Here is a 24,366-nt window from a genome sequence, read left to right as displayed (position 1 = left end):
AGGGGTACGTGACGAAGCTCAACGCGGCGGCGCAGACAAACGCGGCGCTCGCGCAGAAGACCATCGAGGAGATCATCAAGACAGAAAAAGGCCCCGTGTTCAACCTTGCGGCACAGATCTTCAACCACACGTTCTACTGGGAGAGCATGTGCCCTAATGGAGGCGGCGAGCCGACGGGCAAGGTTGCCGACGAGATCAAGGCTTCCTTCGGCAGCTTTGCGAAGTTTAAGGAGGAGTTTACAAATGCGGCTGTGGGCCACTTTGGCTCGGGCTGGGCGTGGCTCGTGAAGGACACCGCCTCCGGCAAACTGAAGGTTTACCAGACGCACGACGCGGGGTGCCCGCTGACTGAGCCCACCCTGAAGCCGCTCCTCGCCTGCGATGTGTGGGAGCATGCCTACTACCTTGACTACAAAAACGACCGTGCGGCGTACGTGCAGGCCTTTTGGAACGTTGTCAACTGGAAGCACGCGGAGAAGTGTCTTTGAACGCCGCCGCGCGCAAGGGGTGAGGCGGCATGATGATACGCCCTCCTTGCCCCGCGGGCGACCAAAGGTCTTCTTGTCGTTGGGGGGCATTAGTGAACACACCGCAATGCGAAAACAGGGGCGCGTGGGGGAAAACAGGAAAAAAAAAAGCCGACGGAAGGCAAAAACAGAAAAATAAAAAGAGCTGGGGGTGCGGAGCTGAGGAGGAAGGGGTTTGGGGCGGTGGGGGGAAAAAAGAAAGAGAGAAGCAAAGTGGCATTGTCGAATACGCAAAAAAGAAAAATCAAAGGGACCTCACGGACGGACGTGGGCCCACGGAAAGGCAGGTAAACAAAAATGAAAAAATTATATTCCCGGGTCAGTTATCAGTACGAGACCCCGGTGCAGTAAACCTTACAGGGGCATTTGTGACGTTTATATTGAGTTAAAAGAAATGAATGATTTGAAAGCGTTCTCAGCGACGAAAAGGGTGTTCTAAGGAGGAGGATTCAGACCCATGTCTTGAGCATGTATGGATATGATTGGACTGCTCCGTGTTTTCTTTGCTTGCGTTTCTCCGTGTTTTTTTGATCCCGCCTTTCTCTTGTGCCGCTCCCTTGCTGCCCTCTTTTATAGTGCTAGACATGCAGCCGAGGGCGGCGGGCGTGTGGCCCGTTTTATCCTCGCCGCCACCACTAACCGCCTCACCCCGAGGGGTTTGAGTGGGGGATGCGTGCGGGGCGGCCCGAGAAGCGGCGGGGAGGTGTGTTTTTCCTCCACTTTTCTGCCCTTCTTTCTTCACGCGGGCGGGGTGGCGTCCCATTCAAACCGGTGGGGGACGTCGGTGGCGCGCCGGTGGGCGTGAACACAAATGACAGCGGTGACACATCTGTGAAGATAAAAACAACGGCACGAAAGCAAGAGCCGAGTGAGAGAGAGGGATAGGGTAAATAAAAGGGCGTGGCGTCTGACGGGTGCACGTGCGGAACTCGTCACATGTGATGTTTCTCTATTTGCTCTCGCGGCTAGGCGGCGCAAACCATTTCCGCTAATTTGACCTCGCACGAGGCTTCTCCCTCCCTCTTTCTTCTTGTTCACTGCAACTAAGATGTGTCTTGACCTCTTCTTCGCCTGCCTTTCCTCCACAGTTACACCACCATTTTTTTTTTTTGTTGTTGTTTGCATCCCCCCGTTTGCTCCGTTGCAACCCTGCGTTTTTCTGCTGAAGTAGCCCGCAGACCACAATGAAGTTCCTCAAGCCCGGCAAGGTGGTGATCGTGACCTCCGGCCGCTACGCCGGCAAGAAGGCGGTGATTGTGCAGAACACCGACTCCAAGAGCAAGGAGCGCCCGTACGGCCACTCCCTGATCGCCGGCATGAAGAAGTACCCGAAGAAGGTGGTGCGCGGGATGAGCAAGCGCACCATCGAGCGCCGCTCTCGCGTGGGCGTGTTCCTGCGTGTTGTGAACCACAAACACTTCCTGCCGACGCGGTACAACATGGACCTGTCGAAGGAGCTCCGCGGGCGCATCAACGTGTCGGACGCGGCCAAGAAGTCCAAGTCGAAGCAGCTGGTGAGGAAGCTGTTCCAGGCCCGCTACAACGCCGGCGGCAACCGCTGGTTCTTCCAGCGTCTGCGCTTCTAAGGTGCCGCCTGTGAGCTACATTGTTTTTGATTTGTTGTTTTAATCCCATGTCACTTTGGTTGTCTTTTCCCCTCTTTCTCTGGTCCGTTCGGGGCTTTTGTGCTTTTGGCTCTTCTAGCCATGCCGTTGAAATCTCGGCTTTGCCGTGCTGCAGACGCACTCATGACTCTTTGGGTTCTGTTTTCTCTTTTCTCTTTGTTTCGCTATCAATTCTTTTCTCCTGCGCATTCAGTTGCCCTCGGACTCCTCCGGCAGCTGGGGCGGGCAGGCGTGGCCCGGCGGTGGAGCTGCCCCGCCTTCCAGGCGGCACGGTTGCAGTCCCTTTTTCTTTATTTATTCCCTTCCACCTACCGCAGAGAGCGGGAGGAGTTCCCCGCGCGAGGGCGAGGGCGAGGGCGACGCGGAGACATGCCCAACAAAGGGGGAAGGACACGCGAGCTTCTTTTGGGGTTTCATCTGCTGCTGCGCCGTATAGCGCAACAGCCCCTACGCCGCTCCGTGCTCGAGAGTGTCGGCGGCGTGTGTGTGTGTGTGTGGGGGGGGGGGAAATCGTCGGCGAGGCTTGAGATTTGTTGCTTCCTGCCCCCGAGACTTAAAAAAAAAATGGCTGTGGATGGAGGCGCGGGGGTTGTCACCTCGAGGCGCGAATGCTTCGCCTCATTGCCGGCCAAGTGTTTGCTGTTAGTCAGGGGCAACAAGGGCTGCCACGACGCCATTTTTGTGTACGTGCGCGCCACGAATAGTGGTGGTGGGGGCAAGTCTCCCTCTCTGCCTCCGTGAGGGACGGCGCGAGGGAGCTGGGGGTTCCTGGGCCCCATGGGCGGATCCACTTCAGTTTTTTTTTTTGTCGTGGTTGTTCCCGTCATTCCGTCTTTTCCTCGTCCTCTTTCTGCGCTGCGTGTTTCATTTTTCCGTTCTTCCCCCAACTTTTCCGGCGTGTGCTGCTCCTTCTTTCTCGCTTTCCGGGGCTTCCTCGCGGCTTCTACCGAGGCGGGTGGGAACACTGGGGCTGCGGGAAGGTGTTGGGCGGAAGTGAGGCGCGGAGCAATACATCGCCTTCGGCGCTGCCTTGGCGGCGAGGATGTTGAGGTTGCACCACGCGGTGCGGCTGCGGCTCCTCGCCCAGCGGGTGAGTGTTGCTGGGGTCATTTCTCCCTCCAATTGTGGGATGGCCCTACACGCCTTGCGACAGCTTGGCGCCTGCAACGCGCATGACCGCGAGCTCCTGAGGCGAGTCGACGAGGTCTACCTGCAGGCTGACCTCCGTTCTCGCGCCAACATGTTTCATTGCCTGGCATGCTGCATCCGTGAGCAGCACTCCGTCCACGCGGGGCTACCCAAGTCGCTGCCTCCGTTATTGGCGAAGATGCAGGGGAGTATGCTAGGCGACGTGGATGAGCTTTCCCCTACGGAGTGCATTTTAGTAATGGAGGGGGTTCTGAAGTTGACGCCCTACCGCTGTGCCACGCCGCAGTTGGCCGCTGTGCTTCGCACCCGCTCAGCCGCGCTTGTCGACGTCGTGAGCAACCCCGTTGAGCTCATCGGCATCGCCCGCATTATTGTGGAGGCGATGCAGGAGCCTCGCCCCTGCGCCGCGGGGGATGATGACGCGCAGGCGGGGGCGGACCACCTGCATCCCGGGTGGTCGCAGGAGCTTCGTGAGATTAGTGGGACGATTGAGTCGCGCCTAGACTCGTTTGGCAAGCAGGATCTGCTGACGCTGGTGGACGCCGTCACGCCCCGCGTTGCGCCGAGGACGCCAAAAGCAGCTCTGGCGAGGGAGAATGCAGAGCGGGGTTCGGGCGATCGGGCGATCCGCGATGTACCCGACGAGTGTCGGTCCCTATTGTTGCGGGTGCTGAGTAGCACGAGGCGGCGGGTCACGACACTGTCCCCGTCACAGGTGAGTGCTTGGCTGTTTCGTGTTGTGTGTCTCCATCGGCAGCACCACCCGCTCTTCCTGTCTCTTCTGCAGCAGCTGGATGATGAGCAGGTGCGGTCCGCCATGTCAGCCTCACAGCTGTCGACGTGCATTGAATCTCTCGCGGAGACGTTGCGTGCTTGCCACGAAGAAAACACGTTGAGTCACACAGATCTGCAGTTTGTCTCACGTGTTGTAGCGAAGCTCCTGGAAACATTGGTCTCTTCGCTGGAGAAGACAGGAGGGTCTAGCCAAGATTGCTCGGTGTACCTTGTACCTGCGACGCTCGCGCTATCGGAGGAAGTCGTGTCCGGGCGGTTGGCGCTTTCAAGCCCATTGATGGAGCGTTTGTTCCGTATGCTGTACTGCCACTTTGAGACGCTCAAGCCGCGAGAGCGTGCGGATGTCGTGACTGCCGTGTTCCTCTGGGGTCTGCTAAGGCAGGCACCCACACAGCGGCGGGAGCAGCGGCGGGATCAGCGGCGGGATCTTGACTTGCCGCAAAGCGGTGCGGGGGATGTGTGCTCCCCGGCTTTGTGGTGTAACGCCGTGTTGGCCAACGTTGACGCCTACAACGCCTTGGATGCGCTGCAGCTCATGAATGAGGTCTCCGCCGCCGTGTATGCGGAGGGGGCCGAGGGTGGTGCGGGCAGCAACTACAATCTATCGCTAGTTCGGCCCATGCTGCTGCGGCTGCACGAACGGCTGCAGGGGATGCAGGGGGACCTTCACGAGGTTCCGTCCTCCTGCCTCGCCCGTTACTTGGCGTCCATGTCCAAGTTGGGGCTGCGCCGCAAGGCAGACTACTATAGTGTGCTGAACATTCTGCAGCAGCGCGAGCTGACAGACTTTGAGGGTCTCCGGGTGCTTGGCGTTGTGGCACGTCACCACTTGCGCGCTGTGCCGCTGATCACGCATACGGTGCGTTCTCTTCCCCGCCTTGCCTCCGCGCTGCATCCGAAGCAGAAGTGCCTCCTCCTGAAGTGCCTTGGACAGGTGCGGGCGCAGCGCTTTGTGCAGGCACCGCACCACCGCTCTTTGGCCCTTGGGGCATTTTTGACACGTGACGAGGTGGCGAAGGAGATTTCGGTGCTGAGCGCCATATTTGCCCTGGTGGGTCTCGTGGATCTGCGACAATTTGAGAACGAAACTATCGATTGCCTCCTTCAAGGCCCGCTTTCCCGGCACGACGAGTTTGCCGAAGTCCGTTCCCCAACGACACTCAGTGAGCTTGTGGCCGCGCTGTGCCGTCTCGACCGACGTCGGGTGCGGACGGCGACGGTACAGGCCGCTCTGAAGGCGGCTGCGGGCCCGTTGGCGACCTCACGGAGCTTTTTTGTGGACCTGGCGGACGTTTCCTTCTGGCTGCGGTTGGTGCAGGGGCGGCCTTCTTTGGGGCCTGACGTGGTTGACGGGGACCGGCCCCGCCGCAGTGACGAGGAAGCGGCGGACTACGCGGTAGCCGTAGCAAACTACGTCTCTGCGGCGGCCGCGATCGCCAAAACACGCCTCCTGGACATCGCTGGCTCGAATGCCCTAAAGCCCAACACGTTCCTCTTCAGCCAGCTGGCGATAGGCTACCGATTAGGCGTGTCTCTGCCGCGCACGAGTGAGAGGCTGCTCTCGTGCCATCTGGACACGAAGCACCTTCCGCAGCTTCTCAGCGACCCACGGCAGGTGATAGGCGCCGTGACAACTGCCCGTCATATTTGGACTTTCAACCCCGGCGCCGCAGCGGAGGTGTTTCGTTTTGCCGAGAAGAACTTCGGCTCGTTGGGCGCACAGGAGGTCCTGTTGCTGGGCGTAGAAATGACCGAGGCGTTGCATGACGCGGAAGCGTCAGCAGGGCAGGCAGTGGAGCTCATGCGTCGGCTGCAAACGCTGTCGCGGCAGAGCTTGAGCGATGCAGCTCGTCGGAAGAAGTTGAGCGTGCAGGAGCTGGCGCTTGGCGCTCGTTACGGTGCTGTGGCGGAGGACTCCGTCCCCTCCGCTCCCCGTTGAAGGAGTTATGGTGACTGCAATACTTTTTCATCTTGTCCGGCCTTATTATTATTATTTTTTTTTTCTGCTTCTTGTTGTCTGTACACTTGCCTCCTCCCTGTTAATTGTGCCCTCGGTGGATTGGCTCGCTGACAGCACGCCTCTTCTTTCAATTTTGTCTCATTTTTTTTTGGTGGGGGGTGTTGATCGCGACTGCCTGAAGGGAATTAATAGCCTCCGGTTGCGAGCACCAATGAAGTTCCTCAAGCCCGGCAAGGTGGTGATCGTGACCTCCGGCCGCTACGCCGGCAAGAAGGCGGTGATTGTGCAGAACACCGACTCCAAGAGCAAGGAGCGCCCGTACGGCCACTCCCTGATCGCCGGCATGAAGAAGTACCCGAAGAAGGTGGTGCGCGGGATGAGCAAGCGCACCATCGAGCGCCGCTCTCGCGTGGGCGTGTTCCTGCGTGTTGTGAACCACAAACACTTCCTGCCGACGCGGTACAACATGGACCTGTCGAAGGAGCTCCGCGGGCGCATCAACGTGTCGGACGCGGCCAAGAAGTCCAAGTCGAAGCAGCTGGTGAGGAAGCTGTTCCAGGCCCGCTACAACGCCGGCGGCAACCGCTGGTTCTTCCAGCGTCTGCGCTTCTAAGGTGCGGTGTAATGATTCCCCTGCGATTACTTTCGTTTTTTTTTGTTTCCGTCATTTCTTAGCTTTGAGCGCCGTCGTAATACCGGGGGCCTCGACATGTCGTTTTTGTTTTGTTTTGTTCTGTTGCTCGTGGGCTGCCTGCTACTTCCTGAGATGCGCATGCGGCAAACACCTTTTTTTTTCTTCTCTCTCTCTCTCCTTGCGTTTTTTCTTTTTGTTTTGCTTCCTTTCTCTCTCTTTCGGCAGTTTCTCTAGTTTCTCTTCCCCTGCGTGTGTGCCCGGGAGGGTGCCCAAGCCGGGGTGGCTGGCGGAAAAGCGACGTGTGGCGGCGCGGTGCACACTGCGACGAGGCTTTATTTGATTCGCGTCTCGCCTCTCCGACGCGACCCTGAGCGGGATTTGCGTCCCTCGACCCGCGGCGATGTCGGAGGCGATCAGGTGCATCTCCGGGGCAGACCCCGCGGCCGTGCTGGCGAAGCAGCAGTACTCCAGCGGAGTCTCGCAGAACATGTTTTCCCCCTTTGAGAAGTTGAAGGACAAGAAGTGCATGATTGCGCCGACGCTGCTGAAGGGTGTCACCATCGCCAGGCTATGGGAGGGCGTCTTTTCCAACGGTTCCGACTTTCTCAAGCGGTACCACGACAGACGGAAGGAGACCGACCTGGAGGTGGGGAAGTGGGTGTTCCTGAACGACATGGGCAGCGGGTACCGCACCGTGTCGCTCGTAACTGTGGTGGACGTGCCCAGGGCGGGGAGCCTGACACAGCTGAACGAGGCCCACAGGTTTGCGTACGCAATGCCCTCCACCGGGGCTGTGACGCTCTTGTATCAAATTTCATCCCAGACCCCAAATGTTCCCGCCGGTCAATCGTTCCGCACGGAGGCCTTTTTAGAAGTCACGGCGGGCTCGCTCAATGGTGACTGCACCATCGGCATCTGGGGTGGGTGCAAAAAAATGAGCATGGCCTTCTCAGCCATCCAGTACATGGCGGTGCCCAGGGCCATTCGTGAAATGACGGCTGGATACCGGCTGATGCTCCAAATGATCTCTGAGGATTTGATGGGGAACGCCGTCAAGGTAAGCGCCGAGGACGAGGACGGGAACGTGGGCGTTCAGGGCGAGGCCAAGGAAGCGGACTACGGCGATGCCGGCACTTACCAGGCACCGAGTATGCTCTTCCAGGGCCTCATGCTGATGCTTGCCCTTGTTGTCACGATTGCAATTCTCTGCTCCATATCAACGCTGCGAAAAACCTCTCGAATAACAAACATGATTTCGGCCCAACTCCTTGGTGGCGACGTACACGGCGGTTCCGTGCGCGGCTCTCTGAGCGAGAACCTAAACTCGCCCTCATCCACTGGGGCGGGGGCTGCGCGAGGCCCATTCACACAAGACCAGGCACTTCGGTACGCGGCTAGAGATGCACAAATCCAGTCGCTTCGCTACCGTTGGATAGAGCAACGTGTCACCATACACAACCTGGAAGCCATTGTTGGGCGTCTGTGGTGGATGAGCACATTCCAGTTGCTCTTTATGGTGTTTTTGTTGCTAAAGATGTTTGTCCTCTGAGGCTTGCGACATTTGCAATATTGCCGCAATGACTATTGAGCTCCAAGGAGGCGTTTCTGTAAATCTATGTCCCTCTCTCTGCGTGTGTGTGTGTGTATAGTTATACACCGCAGGTTCCAATGCTGCGCTGCTTTTCGAGCCTTTGCAGGATGCTGCGCTGCATGGGCCCTGCATGGAAGCTATGCGTTCAACCTGCCTCTGTAGGCGGGGGACCGACGCAAGAAGTGCGGCAGAGTTCCATTGCACTTCGTTAGCCTCGTTCCGCCCCATCGAGAGACACCTTGTTCGAAGCGGGAAAATATCTTTAAAAAAGGAAAAGTCACAGATAGCAAATCAGCGAAGAAATGAAGGAAAAATACGGCAACTGACGGCTGCAGAAAGGTGCTTTGTATTTGCGGTACTGTAATACATAGGCGCCTGGATAAGGAGGAGTAGAAGGGATTCCTCAGACACTATATCAGTCACGTCCGGCTCTCTCGGCAAGAAATTGGTTTTCTTGCAAGGTGGCTTTTGCCTCTGCGTACAGTTGACCTCCGTCACTGTTCTGGCGGCGGACTGGTACGAACTGTGTCTGGGCTCTCAGGATGAGCTTCCGTGCGAGCGCAAAACGAACTTTTGCCGGTAAAACGGGCCTCAACGACACGAAAAAGCATGTTACATCACATTCCTTTTTCTTTTTTCTTTGTTTTTCTATTAGTCGTTGCCGGAACGCCTTATCCGCTGTCTTTGTCGTGTTTTTTTTTCCCTCCACTTCCTTGCGGGTGGGACTCTGGCTCGCTTGCCATGGAAAGGAGGCTGTGGTGGCGGTCAACTTTTTACCTCGGGATGAGCGTTGTGCGGCACGACAAGCTTCTCACTGACGAAGTGTGTTGGACCTGTGCTTGGACGCCGGTGTCGTTGTTGACGGTTGTAACACGGAGACTCAGATTCACGCCGTAGAAGGGGGCACCGTGAAGTTTGGCTGTGCGTTAGCCAACATAATCCTTTGAGTTTGGCGAGGGGCTCTGGCATGCAGTCTGAACCTATTTCCTTTTGCTTGTTCCCACTTGATGCCGCACCGCTGTGCAATGCGTGCATTGGCGCGATGAAGTGTGTCTGTTGTGGTGTGTAGGCGTGTTTGCATGCCGCTTTTGCCTATATCCCCACTTTGGTTTTCTCTTCTTTTTATCCCTTCACTTTTTTTGGCTGCATTGACTTGGGTTGTTGCCACTTGGGGGGTGGGGGGTGGAAGCGGCAAGGGAGCGGGCCTTGGGGAGGCCACACGTGGCGCGTGTGCCTCGTTGTGGTCGTCTGCAGTTTGCTGCTGGATGCCTTCCGTGGGCCCCCTCGAGGGGGCCGGTGTGGAGGGGCGACAGGGCGCCGCGCCGGGGCCGGCGGAGGCGGTGGAAGCGGGAGGCCGTGGCCCGTCAGGCCGGCCCGCCGGCGCAGCGCCACACGTGGCGGGGCAGCTGCCGTACGTATTGGGCTCGGCGGGCACGTGCGCCGTTCCGCTTTCGGAGGCGCTGGAGTCTGCGCTCTGCTCTACGGTGGAGGCGTTGGCCGCCGCTGCGGCGGAGGCCGAGGGCAACCTCCTCAACGCCTGCGCTCCGCCGCCACCCCCCCGCTGAGAGAACCGCAGGGCGAGTGTGCCTAGATGCCTCTGCGTCGGTGTGTGGCTGCGGCGCGAGACTTGTTTCATTTGCTCCAGTTGTAGCATCTCTTGCGGAACTACTTTTTTTTTTTTCTTTCTGTCTCTTTCCCTTCATCTCTCTCCTCCTCTCTCACTGCTTCCGCCACATTTCTTCCTGCAGCAACACAGAGGACACCGTCACAAGTGCACCGCCGCGGTTCTTCTGTCCGATAGTCGTTTTTTAAGCCGTTTTTTTTGTCTCTCTTCGTCTTGTTGGCGTGTGCGTAGGCGTTCCGTGGATGCGGGTGGCGTTACGTCTGCTGCGCAAGCGGGAGCGCATCCCCGCGCCGGGTAGCTCGCTCCTCAACCCACGCAGCCAGCGCGCCAAGCTGCGGAAGCTGATGACGACGCACGCAGCACAGGAGCATAACTTCGAGGCACAGGCGTTGTTTGCCGGTCTGGGCGGCGCTGCCTCTTCGCCGCCCGTGCGCAGCAAAAAGGGCCGCGCCGCAGCGGCGACGCACCGCGTTGGACGGGACGTGGCGGAGCGAGCAAAGTACCTCACAGACAGTGAGTGGGAAAGTGTCCCGATGGACGAGAAGCACGCGTTTACCAAGTACATGAGCCAACTGCTGCGGGAGCACCCCACGGAGACGACGGAGCAGCAGCGGCGCCGCTACTTTGAGACGACCATGGTCGACACCCGTGACCTCGACCCGCAGAAGACGGTCCGGGATGAGTACGAGCGCATTAAGCTTGGTTTGCCTGTGCAGTTGAAGAATCCGCAACACTCCCTTGGCGTCTCGCAGGCGGTGTACGACGCGGCGGACGCCTCGCTGTTTGACCCAGCGAACGTCCATAAGCTGGAGAACGCCATGACGAACATTAAGCAGGTGTTTGCGGACTACGTCCGCAAGAAGCGGGAGGGCGTGAGCACGGAGGCGGAGCGTCGACAGCTGGCGAACATGACGGCGGAGCTGAACCTGGAGACGCAGAAGCATCTCGCGAACACCTTCAAGTATGCGGAGACCCGTTTGCGCCAGGTTTCATTGGAGGAAAAGGAGTTTCAGTTGAAGGAGGTTGAGCGACTGCGGCGCGTGGCCCAGCAAAAGAGCGGTGGCCATCATCGTCGTGGGAGGCAGGATCAAAAGCCCGCACGCATGGAGAAACTGAAGCGGATGATCAGCCGGGCTGTTGGGTTGGACATGAACGTCGCGGAGACGGTTCTCACAGAGATGCGTGCGCAGGAGGAATTTTTGCAGTTTTGCGAGGTCTTTGCCCGTCTGACGCAAGGTGGTGGATTTCATCACACCTCAGAGGACGAGACGCTAAGCGCCTACGTGGAGAACCTGCGCAAGCTGTACTCCATGAACGCGGACACCCTGAGCACGCTGGATGTGGTGCAGTACTACGCCTCGAGGGAGGGTTCCGCACCGGTCGACTGGGCAAAGCGATGGTACGAGAAGGCGTTGCTGCTGCCGCTGCAGAGCACACCGGAGTATAAGCGGTTACTGGAGATTCAGCAGCGGGAGAGGGCGGCGTTGCAGGCGAAGACCGAGCCCACTGAGGCGGGCGACGCCCTCGCGGGCGAGGCGGAGTCGGAGGTTGCCCGGGTGAAGGTGCAGAAGGTGGTAAACATTGTGGAGAAAATGTTTATGAATCCCAGCGACAAGAGGTTGGAGTCGTGGCACGAAAAGCGACTTCGGTACTTGGCGCACATGCAGATGGAGCGACAAATAAAACGCGTCCGAGAAAACGCGAAACTGTTTGAGGGTGTCGAGTCTACCCCAGAGGCGGAGCAGTGCCGTGAGCTGTATAAGCAGATTCTCGAGCGCAGAGCAGCGTTGTGTGGGACGGCGGCGGCGGCGGCGGCAGCAGCAGGAGTAGAAGGGAGCAACACCTCCGATTCAGCTCAGGCTGTTGTGGCTGCCGAAGCACGCGTGGAGGATCACGAGCAGAAGTTATTCAACGTGTACAACGATGCGGAGGCGGCGGCCTTGTTTGAGAAGATTCGGTCCATCACGAAGCAGGTGATTCGGCAGCGACGAGTAGAGAGCGCTGCGGCCGCCAAGGCGCGAAGTCTGCGGCGTATTGTTCGAAGCCTGAAGGGAGGCGAGCAGTCCTTGGCAGAGGAGCTCCGTGCACTTCAGCGGCAGCGCAGAGACAGAGTCACACAGCGCCTTCTGGGAATTGTGGAGAATGATGTGAGGACAGAGATGGAGTGGCTAGAGAACATGGAGGAGGCGGAGCGTCCCCCGCTGCTTCCTGTTCCGGAGGGCATGTCGTACGTGTCTGCCGCGGATGTGCAGGCGTGGCAGGACATTCGCAAGGATTGTGAGCGTAAGGCTGGGAATCCATTTGAGCGACAAAAGCGTGTTTTTCAACCGGAGCTGCTTGGACAGACGTGGCGTGTGCCCGACCGGCCACTGCTGTTCTGGGGCACAGGTGTGTCGGCCGTCCAGCAGGCCCTGCGACACGCCGCGGAAGACGCGGAACTAAAGCGACGTGGCGTTCCCCTTGCTCCACCGTACCCGTGCCCGGAGAATCCATGGGGCTGGCGCCTCGCGAAGGATATTTTGGACGAGGACTGACATCCGAAACGAGCGAAATTTTGAGATAAAAGTCTGTTTACGGCGGCGTTTTTGTTTGTGGCACTTGTGTGCGGCCGTGACACATTCCTGGTTGTGGATGCATGCCTCTGTGTGTGTGTGTGGACGAGTTATCCTCTTAACTTTTTTTTTTGCGTGTGTGTCTTTGCGTTCTTTCTCCCATTCTCTCCACTTTTTTTTTGTTTTCCCCCTTGGTTTCCTTCTCTATGGCTGTACACATATATAGTTTTTTTTTTTTTGGGTGTCTGTTTTGCTGGCGTGCGGTGACAGGAAATGGAGGGCAGGTTTGTGGCACACGGCGAGGAGATGAGGGAGGAGGCGGGAACCCCGCTGGGGAATGAGCCGCACCCGCACCTTGTGAGTGGCTGCCCGTATGAGACGGTGAAGGTCGGCACCGCGGCGTTGTCTGAGGAGGATGACTCCCAGACGGGCATGAAGTGCGGTGGGGCCTACCGCGCCATGGGGCGCTTGAACAGCATTGTGCCCTACGGCGGACTCGTCTCGAACTCGTTCAACCTGGCAAGTGCGACGCTTGGGGCCGGTATTGTGGCGATACCCTCCGGATTCCGCGACTCGGGCATCGTCGTCGCCGCCATTCTCCTCGCGCTGTGCTGCGCCTGCACCGTGTACTCCATTCGACTGCTTGCACTCATCAAGGAGAAGACGGGATTTCGCTCATATGAAGAAATGGCGCGTGGACTTTTTGCCCGTGGCTTCGACTACTTCGTGGCCTTCCTTATGTTTATCTTCTGCTTTGGGACCTGTGTTGGGTACGTCATCTCCGTCGGCGACTTGCTCTTCCCGCTGCTGGCTTCCCCGTCGACACCGGAGTTTCTTCGTACGAGCACTGGAAAGTCTCTGCTGGTCAGTGGGGTTTGGCTGCTTGGAATGTTTTCTCTCTCGCTTCCGAAGGAGATCAATTCCCTTCGCCACGCCTCGGTGGTTGGGGTGAGTTTTCTCATCTTCTTCGTCGCCTGCATGGTCATACATGCCGCCAGCAATGGCCTAAAAGGGGGTCTGTCGTCGGAGCTGCATCTGTACAATGGTGGAAAAAACGCACTGAATGGGCTTTCACTGTTTATTTTTGCGTTTATTTGTCAGGTGAACTGCTTCGAGGTCTACGGGGAGATGCGGAACCCCTCACCGAACCGGATGACGCGAGACACTGCGCTGAGTATGACGTTTGTTGGTTTGCTATACTTTTTCGCGGGCTTCTTCGGCTACGCGGACTTCGGCAACGCCGTTGCTGGCTCCGTGCTGCAGCTGTACGACCCCGGGCATGATCTCTTGATGGCGGTTGCGTACGTTGGTATTGCGATCAAGCTTTGCGTCGGGTTTGCCATCTGCATTCAGCCGTCGCGCGACGCCGTCTACTACGTCCTTCGCTGGGGGAAAACGTCCGACGTCCCCACGTGGCGTAATCTTCTTCTTAGCGGGTTTCTTGCGCTGGCCGCGCTGATCCTCGGCCTCTTCATTCCGAGCATCACCGTCGTGTTTGGCTTCCTGGGCGGCGTGTGCGGAGGCTTTCTGGGCTTCCTCTTTCCCGCCTTTTTCTACATGTACGCCGGCAACTGGTCGCTGAGGGAGGTGGGCTGGGCGAACTTTCTCGCCACGTACTGTCTCATCCTCCTCGGCGTCGTCGCCGTGGTGTTTGGCACCGCCCTGACCATCTACGGCGAAGTCCACGGCTGAGGACGCCGAGGAGGTAGCGCTGTGGCAGTCGCCCCCCTCCGTCACCCCCCCGCAGGCTGCAGCAAGGAGGCGACGGCGCACGCACGCACGCGCAGGGGTGGGGGGGGGGAGGACGTTAGCGGGTTCCACCGGCCCAAGCCGAGCATAACAGCACTGATGGCCAGACGCGCCTGGCGTTGCCCACGCAATAACGCAGAACAAGTGAAGGCAGCTATACCTATACCTATATCAATGACTGTAACTATAACTATAAGTATATATGTATATGTACATATATATTCCTGTCTGCATGGGAGCAGGAACAACACCATTTTTGCCGACACAAGCTGGTTTTATTTTTGCCTTTGCTGTTGTTCCTTTGCCCATTTGACTTCGTTCGTATTGGACCGCTTTTCAGCTGCAACTCCAAGCTTTTTAGTTTAGTTTCTGCCCTTTTTTTTGTGTGTCGGCATCCATTTATTTTCTCACTTCTCTCTTACCTCCCCACCCCCTTTTTTTTTTCAGTTTTTTCTTCCTCGACGATGCCATTCTCTCGTTGTTGTACATCTTCCACTGACACACGCACACGCACACGCACACACACGCGAACACCCGTCCGTGCACTTAAGTAATAGAGGGTGCACGCCTCTCCCCCCTCTCTTTCTCTTTATCTCTCTCTCTATAGGGTTAGTTTCCCAGCTCTCTCTTAGTGGGTACGCCCCTTTCCTTTTTCTTTTTTTGTTTCTTTTTTTTTTGTTTTTCCTTTGCGTGCTTGTTTGCTGCCTTCACTTCTTTTTTCCCCTAATTTATTTTCAGTGGACCCTCGCGGCATGCCCTCTTTGAGGTAGCCCGTTTCAATTCCCTCGCTGCCTGCCTGTGTGCTGCCGTTTCCCCTCCCTCCCTCCCCAGCGTACTTCCTGCATTTGTCCCCCTGCACGGGCAACTCGCGGCAGTGAAGCGGGAGGCAAGAGGCGACACGACAGCGTGGCGTAAGCAAAGAAGAAGAAGGAGGAAAAAAGGTGGGGGATCTCCACCCGTGTACGCATGCGTTTGACACAATACACGATGAACACACACGTCTGCCTGTGCGTGCCTGTGTGCGTGTGTGCGCAAAGGCAGGCGCGTGTGGGAGTGCGACGGCTGGGAGGAAACGGGAGGAGGGTAAAACGAGGACGGAGGCGATCAACACACAGCTCTGGGCCTCGCTCTCCCCTTTGCCCCCGCACCCCTCACCTAAAGGTGGACCACTGCCCTCGACGGCGGGGACTCCACAGTTCTGTTGTATGGCATTCTATGCCTATAATCACGGTCAGTGCTTTTTGTTTTTATTGTTTTGTTTTCGTGTTGTGTCGTGGCGTGGCGTGTCGATTTTTCAGCCCAGGATGCGGTGATGTTACTTCTTGTCCCTCTGCCGCCACCAACGTACACATTTCACCATGTTTGCCTTCCCGTGCCGCCGCAAGCAAGCGAGCCGGGGGAAGAAAAAAAAAAAAAGAATGTTTGGCGCAGAAACGGGGACGGGCGCTGAGGCAGCGTCAGATCGAATGTGTGCGCGTGCGTGTTTGTGTTTTTGTTTCTGTGCGGCGGCAAGGCCACAGCCGATAAGTCCTCAAAGGGCACGTAAGAGAGATTGGAGCGAAAGCGGAACTCATTCATTTTTGACAGCGGGAGGGTAAGGAAAAGTAATTACAAAAAAAGGAAAACAAAAGTAAAAAAAAAAAAAATACTTAGTGCTTGGGCCACGTCATTTGGCGGAAATCCAAAAGTTTGGAGAAAAAAACATTAAATTCTTCTCTTCTCTTCTCTTCTTTTCTTTTCTCTACTCTGCTTTTTGTAGGCGAATTTCTCCCGTGGCTGGGCGCAAGGGAAGGTGAGGGGGTTGGGACGCAGGAGGTGATTTCGAGTTTCTCGGAGTGGGGAGACACTGTTGCGTCCCTGCGTCTCCTCCGATGGCCCGGCTCTCGCGCAGTTTGGAAGAGGCGGGGAGGGGGGAGGAGCCCAACTATGCGGCGCAGCGGATGGGTGCGTTGTTGGCGTGCCCTTAATTTGCCCCTTTTTTCCCCCTCTTTTTTCTTTTTGTCTGACAGCGGGCTGTGTGCCTGTGCGTCCTCCCATCGTCGTACTTTGCAGTTCCCACTTCTTTCCCTTCCTGTGATCCCGTTTCCTGCCAGCTAGGCGGCCGCAAAGCCTGCCCCCTCATGCGTTGTGCCGTGTAGGCGTCGGCGCTCCAAGGCTGGATGTGTTCCGTAGGTGCCCGGTGACGTGCGGCGGAAGGGAGAGGCGGCCGTTTCTTCCGTGCCGCCCTCGGCGTGCTGTGGCTGGTGTTTGGCTCACCAGCGCATGTACTGCCACTCCCTCCTCCCGCGCCTCTCTTTATTTCCTCCTCGACTTTTTCCCTCCGCACGGTGGGTGCCTTGCCTCCTTTCCATTCCTTCCCTCTTCTCCCGGGGCCTTGGTTGCCTCGCGTTGTAATTCGACTTCTAATCCAGCGCTGCCGTGTCAAGTGGCTTTGGCTGGTTTGCTGGTCGAAGAGATGTTTTTTTATTTTCTGGACGATTTGAGTGGATCTGAATTTTCGCTGCTCCCATTCAAGTACGTGCGCAGATATACAAGCATGCATGTATGCTTCTTTTTTTCCCCTCTTTTTTTTTTGGTGGCTTTCATTTAGAAATGTTCCGTCGGTGCAGGACCTACGGCCTATTTTTTTCATGTTTGTGCGTCCTCGCGGTGATTCAGATGTATTTATTTATGCCTTGGCTTGCTGGCCCTGCCAGCATGCAGCCCACCGAGCTGAAGCCGTGTGCTACAGCGGGGCATGCTCAGGCCGACGGCTGCAGTGCTTCCCAGAACCACCAACTGGGCTGGAGTGGGACGAAATGCGGTCGTGGCGCCATTTTGCGGCATGGGCCGCTGCGGTCCAGCTGTCTTGAGGCCGCCAGGGCGCCGCCGCCCGTGGCCCCCGCGTTCTGCAAACTGATTCTTCGCCCCGGTCCACCACCCTGTGGGGTTTTTGTCGGAGGGAGATTTAAAGAACCGCTGAGGCCTTTGTCCTTGTCTGAGCTGAGGCAACTGAGAGGTGGTAGCCGCGATGCGTGCACCTCGCGGTGGACGTACGACGGGGTGCAGCGCAACTCGACGCTCTACGTTGCCGAGAATGGCGAGGGGCTGAGCCCTGAGTTCGAGGTGCGACCGGCCTCGTGCCCGAGCTACCGCTACTTTACTCCGCTGGAGGCGTTGTCGATCCTGCACCACGCGAGCATTGGCCGCAACGGGCACGGAGTCCTTGTCACTGGTGACTCTATGATGCGACAGTTGTTTATGCGGCTGATTTTTTTTCTGCGTGGAAATGAGTTCTTTGCCGAGCACTACTTCCACTACGACGCGCTGTACGTCGTGTACGAGGATCGTGACGAGCTGGCCCTTTCCTTCACCTGCACCCATAGAGCCCTGCTGGCGAGGTACTTCCCTGGGTACAGGGTGGGCCGCAACAAGGAGGCCGCCTGCAACGAGTTTACACTCAGTGAGCGGGTTGTTGCCATCGCGTTATTTATCTGGGACCCCTTGGTAAGTGAGTTCCGCGAGGATCCCTTTCTAATAAAGGATCCGCCGCTGCATTTGGCCTCCTTCATGTACTGGTGGAGGCGTGGGGCGGATCGTCGTCAGAGTCTGGCCCGATATTTGGACCGCGTACGAAGTCAACGGGTTGCTAACGCAGCGAGAGCCAATGACAAGGCAACGAAATACATCTTCTTCACCACGCCCAGGACGAATGCTGTGTCTTCTCATATTCTTCCTGACGATGTGCGCCTGGAACGAAACGCGCTGGCGTGGGATGCCATCCGGTCGATGCAGAAGGACTGGGGTGAAGGCGGCGTGGGACAACCGCGAGTGTCGTTGGTGGACTTTGCTGCCTTGGTGGACGTGCAGGATGTGCACCGTGTGGGGGATTTGATGCATTTTATGTGCATATGGAATCCTGAAAGTCCAAAGAACGTTTCTAGGCAGGTTGTTAACCATATCTCGTGCGGGGACCCTGTGAATTTGGCGGCGCTGCAGTGGACTTTGCATTTGCTTTGGACAGAGCTATGGCCGCATGCTTTTTTTTCGTTATTATCGTAATTCTCTTTCTAACACTGCAGTGGTGCGTTAGGGTTGTGGCGTCTTTTTTTTTGGGGGGGGGGCTGAGACGAGGTATGGGCGCGTTTGAATGGCCTCGCACAAGTGTTGTTTACTGGGCCATTCTTCGCTGCAGGGGGGTGCTGCACGTCTTGGCTCGGTGGGGCTGGGCTGCAGAGGTGTAGGACCGCCGTTCTTTTGACGGCGCTTTCATTTCTTAATCGCAACTTGCGGCGTCGGCGTCTCGTGTTTTGCGGAATCTGAAGTGCGGTCCTCTGGCCGGTTCGATTGACCTCACGGTGAGTGTGAGTTGTTATTATTAGGCTTCCTGCTTTTTTTTGTTTCTATTTTTCTTGTGTGAAGGTACGAGCGAACAGTTGCGATGCCTGACTGGATAACGAGCCGCTTGTTTTTTCCTCTGCAAAGCGGAGGGCGGTGCATCTCCGCAGTGGATGCTGACAATAATCCCTGGCGATTGCTGGTCCTTTTTTTTTCAAGTGCAAGATGAGAGCTGTGGGGTGGAGTTGGGGTTGCTGCTTGTACCTCGTTTCGTTTGTCATCTCTGCTTGTTGTGCTTCTGACTCTCCGTGCCTCCGCGCATAATGGCGGTATATATTTTTGTTTTGTTTTTGTGTTGTTTCCGCCTTGTAGAACTCCGCGCAGGAGGAGGTGGGAGTGCACTGTAATGGAGGCGGGGTTGGAAGCCGTGGTCGCCGCGCTGCAGGGGCGGATTGACCCGAGCCGACCCTCCCCTCATCCGTCGCGGGCTTACGGCATTGCGTGGGAGTTGGTACAGGCACTGGCGGCGGCGGAGCGGCGGCGTCAGCTGCTGCGCCTCCTCACACTCTTTGAGCAGTGCCAGGAGGACTGCACGGCGGGGCACGTTGTTTCCGCAGGGGCGTTGGTGTCTGCCGGCGGCCTCGTGTCAGACGACGACGTGCGTCGCTGGGAAGGGGCGATGCATTCGATGCTTTTGGCCCACCCGTCGTTTGCGAAGGACGTCGTCTCGGCTGTTTGCTTTTGCGTTGCGCAGATGGCCGTGCGGTACGGCTCCGTCGCGTTGGTCGGGGCGGCGGGGGCGTCACTGCAGAACGTTGCGGCGACCGCACGTTTGCCGGAGGAGGTTGCGACGGAGCTGCTGGTGGAATGCGCCGACGCCCTTGTGAAGGCGCACCGGGAGGAGGGGGAAGGGGCCGCAGACGCTGCGGAGCAAGAGGAGTTGGGAGGAAACGATGGGCTGCGGGATGCATTGATTGGGTACGCGTTGGACGCGCTTTCCTGCAGGCGCTGGGCTGTGGGGCTGAGTTCTCTTCTTTCCCGCCGCGTGCTGATACCGCTGCTCCTCTGCGGCGGCCACGAGTCCCTTGGCAGCCACCATGCGCGCGTCCAGGCGCTGCTGCGCTCCCTCGCAGCGGAGACGGCGCGGCAGGAGGAGGTGGTCGTCCTCACCGCGGCCCTTTTTGAGTATTTGTTTCGCTTTACTGACGGCGACAAGGACCGCGACCACCGCTGCTCCCCGCAGCTGTGGAACACGCTCCATGCGGCCTTCTGGGATGCCCTGACGTGCGACGCGGACGCGGGACGGCGCGGCAACATGCAGTTGCGTGTGGAATACCTCTTAAAGCGCATCGTGGACCTCACGCATGAGCAGGCGACGCGGAAGACGTGGGATGGCAACGTCTTCTTCCATGAGTACTTTGTCTGGACACCCGCGGTGAGCCACAACCAGTGGGGGTTGTTCTTTCTTGTTGCCGAGGCCACCAACGAGTTTGGGCTGCACATCATTCAACCCGCCCTCCCGAAGCTCGACGCCCTTGTGGAGGCGTTGACGCAGGACGCTGCGGCATGGGCCGCCGTCAAAGCTGGCGGCAACGACGACGCAGTGACGGCGCGAACGCACTTTGTGAGCGGCTTTCATCCGGCGTGGGTGGAGCTGCTCTTTTTGAAGATGCTGCTGCATCCAAACACGGCCGTCCGCAAGGCCGGGCTGCGGCGGCTGTGGTCGCTGAGCACACCGGTGCTGAAGCTCTTCTCAAGCGTGTTTCTCTTCACCAACGCCGTGGAGGCAGCCGTGGACTCGCGTCTTTGCGCCGAGGTCGACCGCGCGCCGCATGTGGCGATATTCTCCATGGCGAAGGGCTTTGAGGGCGCCGAGGTGCGTGCGCTGGGGGGAGTGGCGGGACCACTTGCGGATCAACTTGAACGGTTTTACGCGCGCGTTTTTCGGGATGTCTTGCGCACGGCGCAGGAACGCAAGGAGGCCATGTGCCGCTTCTTGCATGGCTTTCTGCAGCGTCCCAGCGTGTACGGCGTGACGATGCTGCTGCGTCTTCTCCACGGCGTTGCGGAGGCTCTGTCGCTTGATGCTGAGGAGAGGAGTCGCGAGGCGACCGTGGAGATGGTCACCGCTACAGAGTTTCTGCAGACGCTGCTGCTTGTCTTGCGGGACGCGGCACATGACGGCGTTCCGTTTTGGCTTGATGTTCGTCTCAGCGCCGTGGCCTTTAGTGCGCTTTTGCACTTTGCCCGCATCGATCCCGCGGTGGTGCGCCAGTGCGACGGCTTCTGGAAGCTGCTTTGCGTCTGTGGTCCTCTGGGGAGTCCCGGCGGGGGCAGCGCCGCCGCCATTGACGCCGTCGGCCACATTGGTGCTCTCGGCACGAGCATCCACCCCTGCTTTTTCAACGAGCAGCTGCTGCGGATGTCGAGGGCCGCTCCGTTTGGAGGGAGCGAACTTGGGCTCATGCGCACCTTGCTGCGAACCGATCGTCTGCGTGAGGAGGTGCGGCAGTTTCTTCGCCTCGCCGCCTTTGACGAGGTGCGTGGGAAGCAGCTCTTCTTCCTTTGCGGCGCCCTGCACCTGGCAGAGCCGGAGGACCGGCAGCTGCTCGCCGATGTTGCGCAGGAGATTGGGACAACGCTTCTATCCTTTGAGAAGCGGCCGTACAGCCCTGCCGCGTCTCTCCTCACGGCGTTGGTTGCGTTTGTGGAGTTTCATCATTCCGTTGGAACAGTGGCGTGCACGCGGTACTACTCGCCGTCGATGATCGCTGGGCTGCGTGGCACTCTGCATACGGTGGCGCTCAGCGCCCTTCGCCAGGCCACCCGGGCGATGGCGCACGTGAACTCCTTTGAGGATTTCCGCGAGGGGGCGTGGGCGCTGCAGCACACTGCGGCGTGGGACGTTGTGACGGCGGCTGCCCTCTCTGCAGGCCAAATCGCCGTTGCCCATGACCCCGCCGCTGCAACGACGTGGCCGCAGTCGCAGGCGTGCGTGACGGACGCGCTGGAGTTGCTTCTTTTAGACGCCGATGGACCTCCGGCCGCTGCCGCTGCAGAGGACACGGTCAGAGTGACTCGGCACTTTGCCAAAATGGTTGTGGCCAGGAATATCTCTTGCCTGTTGCAGAGCGTGCTCTCCAGCCTGATCGCAGTGGAGGCGCCAGGCAGCGCAGTGGAAAACGTGGACACGGCGGAGGTGGCATGCCGTTTTCCTCCCGGCACGACGGACCCTGTGCAGTGGATTCGGTGCCTCATGCGGTGCCCTTCCTTGCGACTCCTGACATGCGATGTGCCTTGCCCGCTAACCAGCCTTTCCTGGGCGACGCTCTTGGCACAGTACTATGGCGGCGTGTACAACGCCGTCTCTGTCCTCTGCGGCTGCGTGGATCCACAGGAGAGCCAGGAGTTGCTTCTGGAGCTCCAGGACTACGCCCTCGACCACGTCGAACGCTGCTGGGGCACAAACCTTGCAAGTGTGTACGACATCCTTGCCTGGGTGGCCAACGGCGCGGCGGCCACGGGGCGGGACGCGGGACTCGGCAGGGGCGTGGACCACCGCGCCATCATCGACGCCATGTTTGGGCACTTGAGGGATGTTGGGGCGAGGGAGCACGGCAGGGTTTCCGCCCTCGCGTTCAACGCCCTCCGCTGCGGTGTGGCGGAGCACGTCGACTTGGTCAAGTCACACATCGCAAGGGCGCTGCGCGATGAGGCGGATTCGGAGCGCTCGGTGTACATGGCGGCAGTGACCATAGCGACGGAGGTGCTTCGCGACCCCGCGGCGAACTGGCCGCGCCTGAAGGATCTCCTCCTGCACGTCGCCGTCTTGTACAACTCTGGGCGCGACGAGGAGGGCTCGGAGATGATGGTGGCGGCCACCGAGCCGGTGCTGCTCCTGTGGCCCGAGGCCCTGCGCGTACAGTACCCGCCAACCGTGCGACTCTCGGCGGTTGGCCGCGCCCTCGCCATCGCCACCATCCTGTGGTGCTGCCACCTGCGGCATGACTGGGCGACGTCGCTCACGCTGGAGCTGCTGGACTGGAACACCAGCCACGTCGCCGTCAAGCACGAGCCATGCATGCCGAATTCCAAACCCCATCGCTGTCGTATTCGTCTCTGGCAGTTGCTTTGCGCGCTGCTTCCGATGATTGATGACGACGCGGCCGCGCAGCAGAGCATTTTGCGGCGCGTGGTGCAAGCCTGCCTGCCCCTCACCAACATGGGCAGCGTGAGGCGCCTGATGGAGGTGTACGCGCTAAAAATACTGGAGCGCCAGCCCGCGCTCTACACCCTGCTGGATGCGGCGATGACAAACTACAGCCTGCGGCCGCAGGTCTGCGGCAGTTATCTCCTGATCATGGCGCACATGATACTGCGGCAAATTCGCGGGGAGGTGGCCTGCGTGGACGGCCTCTTTGCGGCGCTGCTGCATCGTCTCTTTCAGCAGAGCACTTCGCACCAGCACCTGCTGCGCATCATCTGCCACGTTGGGCTCTACCACATCCACGCGGCCTGCGCGTCGCGGGGGGTGACGTTCCCTCCTACGGAGGAGATGGTCTTCGACTACATTGCCCGTGCACCCGAGCATGTGAAGTTCCGCGACAAGCACGCGGAGCAGCTCTTCTTCAACCTGGCGGAGGCCTGCAGCCCGCGACAGCTCTTCTGCATTCAGCGGAGGGAGGGAAGCACCATTCTCATGGAGAGTATACCGGCCGCCGCCTTTGAGCGGATGCGGTTTCTGGACCACGAATTTCGCTGTCTCATCGGGGCGCTAAGCCCGGTGGAGATGCTTCGCGTGCGACGCATCTCAGACCGCATCGACAGTCGCCGCCTCCTCGAACCCTTCAAAAACTTTCCGTACATCCCACACACGGCGGCCCACACGACTTACTGCGTCGATTACACCGCCGAGGCCGTGGCACTTCTCATGGAGGACGGCAGCGAGAACAAAAAAAACAACAGCAGCAGCTGCGGCGGCGGCAGGGACACAAATAACAGCGTGGGCGACGGGGATGAGAACATTCAGCGGAAGGTGACGCCGTGGTGGAATAGCCTGGTCTACAATGAGCTCCACCCGCGGGCCCTAAAACACAAGAAACGACAAACCATTATTGTGGTAAGTTCGTTGCTGCAAAACCCTGTGAACGTCGCCGGCCTCTTCCGCTGCGGTGAGATCTTCACGGCGGAGAAGATTGTTGTGTCCGACCCGGCCGTCTTTGAGCACCCGCACTTCGTGGCCGCCGCGCGCAGTGCCGAGCTATGGCTGCCGTGGGACGCCGTGCCGGCAAAAAGTCTGCCGCCATATTTGGATTCCCTGCGGCGCGATGGTTACACGCTTATTGGCATTGAGCAGACGGCAGGAAGCGTGCCAATGGCGTCGTATCAGTTCCCCAAGCGCGCTGTTATCCTCCTCGGCGCGGAAGGCCACGGCGTCCCTGCGGAGCTGCTACCGTTACTGGACGTATGCGTGGAAATCCCACAGTTTGGACTGATTCGTTCGCTTAACGTGCACGTCACCGGCGCCTTGGTGCTGTACGAGTACACCCGACAGCACCTTATGAGTTAGGCGTGCGCCTTCCTTTTTTTAAAAAAAAAATAAAAATAAAAAGTCTCCCCCCCCCCTTTTTTTTTCTTCTTCCGGTTGTGTGCTCTGTACTCGGTTAGGATTGCCCCTTGTGGGTGGCGGGTGCCTCCGTCTGTGGGTTGCGCGGCGCAAGCCTCTTTCAATGTGTAGGCGGTTTGCTGTTCACTGTGGCGCCCCGCGCCTGATGCTTCTTTGACCCTTCTCTTGCTTTTGCTGGCTCTTTCGCCTTATTCCTCCTTTCTTTTGTGTGTGGGAG

General features: G+C 58.6%; 10 protein-coding genes across 10 annotated transcripts, besides 15 other annotated features; all 10 read left to right on the top strand.

The window, feature by feature from the left end:
- Tco025E_01886 (iron superoxide dismutase) lies at nt 1–488 on the top strand (the record flags this gene model as incomplete). The annotated part of the gene is made up of 1 exon (XM_029368822.1): nt 1–488. A coding segment is annotated over one exon (488 nt), but the record flags the coding sequence as incomplete, so codon positions are not given.
- A 1,223-nt stretch (nt 489–1,711) lies between these two features.
- On the top strand, nt 1,712–2,113 carry Tco025E_01885 (ribosomal protein L27; the record flags this gene model as incomplete). Its single annotated transcript, XM_029368821.1, has 1 exon — nt 1,712–2,113. One exon carries the CDS (start codon nt 1,712–1,714, stop codon nt 2,111–2,113), a length of 402 nt encoding a protein of 133 aa, XP_029231086.1.
- A 519-nt stretch (nt 2,114–2,632) lies between these two features.
- Nucleotides 2,633–2,649: a microsatellite.
- A 545-nt stretch (nt 2,650–3,194) lies between these two features.
- Nucleotides 3,195–6,035, top strand: Tco025E_01884 (uncharacterized protein; the record flags this gene model as incomplete). Its single annotated transcript, XM_029368820.1, has 1 exon — nt 3,195–6,035. The coding sequence occupies one exon, from the start codon at nt 3,195–3,197 to the stop codon at nt 6,033–6,035; it is 2,841 nt and encodes a 946-aa protein (XP_029231085.1).
- Nucleotides 6,036–6,267: 232 nt separating this feature from the next.
- Tco025E_01883 (ribosomal protein L27) lies at nt 6,268–6,669 on the top strand (the record flags this gene model as incomplete). The annotated part of the gene is made up of 1 exon (XM_029368819.1): nt 6,268–6,669. The coding sequence occupies one exon, from the start codon at nt 6,268–6,270 to the stop codon at nt 6,667–6,669; it is 402 nt and encodes a 133-aa protein (XP_029231084.1).
- A 172-nt stretch (nt 6,670–6,841) lies between these two features.
- Nucleotides 6,842–6,910: a sequence feature (A-rich).
- A 180-nt stretch (nt 6,911–7,090) lies between these two features.
- Nucleotides 7,091–8,239, top strand: Tco025E_01882 (uncharacterized protein; the record flags this gene model as incomplete). The annotated part of the gene is made up of 1 exon (XM_029368818.1): nt 7,091–8,239. The coding sequence occupies one exon, from the start codon at nt 7,091–7,093 to the stop codon at nt 8,237–8,239; it is 1,149 nt and encodes a 382-aa protein (XP_029231083.1).
- A 664-nt stretch (nt 8,240–8,903) lies between these two features.
- Nucleotides 8,904–8,934: a sequence feature (A-rich).
- A 612-nt stretch (nt 8,935–9,546) lies between these two features.
- Tco025E_01881 (uncharacterized protein) lies at nt 9,547–9,846 on the top strand (the record flags this gene model as incomplete). The annotated part of the gene is made up of 1 exon (XM_029368817.1): nt 9,547–9,846. The coding sequence occupies one exon, from the start codon at nt 9,547–9,549 to the stop codon at nt 9,844–9,846; it is 300 nt and encodes a 99-aa protein (XP_029231082.1).
- A 105-nt stretch (nt 9,847–9,951) lies between these two features.
- Nucleotides 9,952–10,004: a sequence feature (GA-rich).
- A 143-nt stretch (nt 10,005–10,147) lies between these two features.
- On the top strand, nt 10,148–12,439 carry Tco025E_01880 (trichohyalin; the record flags this gene model as incomplete). Its single annotated transcript, XM_029368816.1, has 1 exon — nt 10,148–12,439. One exon carries the CDS (start codon nt 10,148–10,150, stop codon nt 12,437–12,439), a length of 2,292 nt encoding a protein of 763 aa, XP_029231081.1.
- Nucleotides 12,440–12,730: 291 nt separating this feature from the next.
- On the top strand, nt 12,731–14,149 carry Tco025E_01879 (putative amino acid transporter; the record flags this gene model as incomplete). The annotated part of the gene is made up of 1 exon (XM_029368815.1): nt 12,731–14,149. The coding sequence occupies one exon, from the start codon at nt 12,731–12,733 to the stop codon at nt 14,147–14,149; it is 1,419 nt and encodes a 472-aa protein (XP_029231080.1).
- Nucleotides 14,150–14,360: 211 nt separating this feature from the next.
- Nucleotides 14,361–14,407: a microsatellite.
- Nucleotides 14,408–14,705: 298 nt separating this feature from the next.
- Nucleotides 14,706–14,740: a microsatellite.
- A 34-nt stretch (nt 14,741–14,774) lies between these two features.
- Nucleotides 14,775–14,809: a sequence feature (GA-rich).
- A 46-nt stretch (nt 14,810–14,855) lies between these two features.
- Nucleotides 14,856–14,907: a microsatellite.
- A 306-nt stretch (nt 14,908–15,213) lies between these two features.
- Nucleotides 15,214–15,238: a microsatellite.
- A 207-nt stretch (nt 15,239–15,445) lies between these two features.
- Nucleotides 15,446–15,476: a microsatellite.
- Nucleotides 15,468–15,495: a microsatellite.
- A 178-nt stretch (nt 15,496–15,673) lies between these two features.
- Nucleotides 15,674–15,708: a microsatellite.
- Nucleotides 15,709–15,818: 110 nt separating this feature from the next.
- Nucleotides 15,819–15,852: a microsatellite.
- A 64-nt stretch (nt 15,853–15,916) lies between these two features.
- Nucleotides 15,917–15,960: a microsatellite.
- A 916-nt stretch (nt 15,961–16,876) lies between these two features.
- Tco025E_01878 (uncharacterized protein) lies at nt 16,877–18,247 on the top strand (the record flags this gene model as incomplete). The annotated part of the gene is made up of 1 exon (XM_029368814.1): nt 16,877–18,247. One exon carries the CDS (start codon nt 16,877–16,879, stop codon nt 18,245–18,247), a length of 1,371 nt encoding a protein of 456 aa, XP_029231079.1.
- Nucleotides 18,248–18,929: 682 nt separating this feature from the next.
- Nucleotides 18,930–24,092, top strand: Tco025E_01877 (methyltransferase; the record flags this gene model as incomplete). Its single annotated transcript, XM_029368813.1, has 1 exon — nt 18,930–24,092. One exon carries the CDS (start codon nt 18,930–18,932, stop codon nt 24,090–24,092), a length of 5,163 nt encoding a protein of 1,720 aa, XP_029231078.1.
- Nucleotides 24,093–24,112: 20 nt separating this feature from the next.
- Nucleotides 24,113–24,134: a microsatellite.
- Nucleotides 24,135–24,366: the final 232 nt, after the last annotated feature.

Source organism: Trypanosoma conorhini (assembly GCF_003719485.1).
Source record: "Trypanosoma conorhini strain 025E chromosome Unknown Tco_14.4_contig_00067, whole genome shotgun sequence".
NCBI lineage: Eukaryota > Euglenozoa > Kinetoplastea > Trypanosomatida > Trypanosomatidae > Trypanosoma > Trypanosoma conorhini.
Note: the sequence above shows the minus strand (reverse complement) of the source record. Positions and strands in the feature narration are given on the sequence as shown.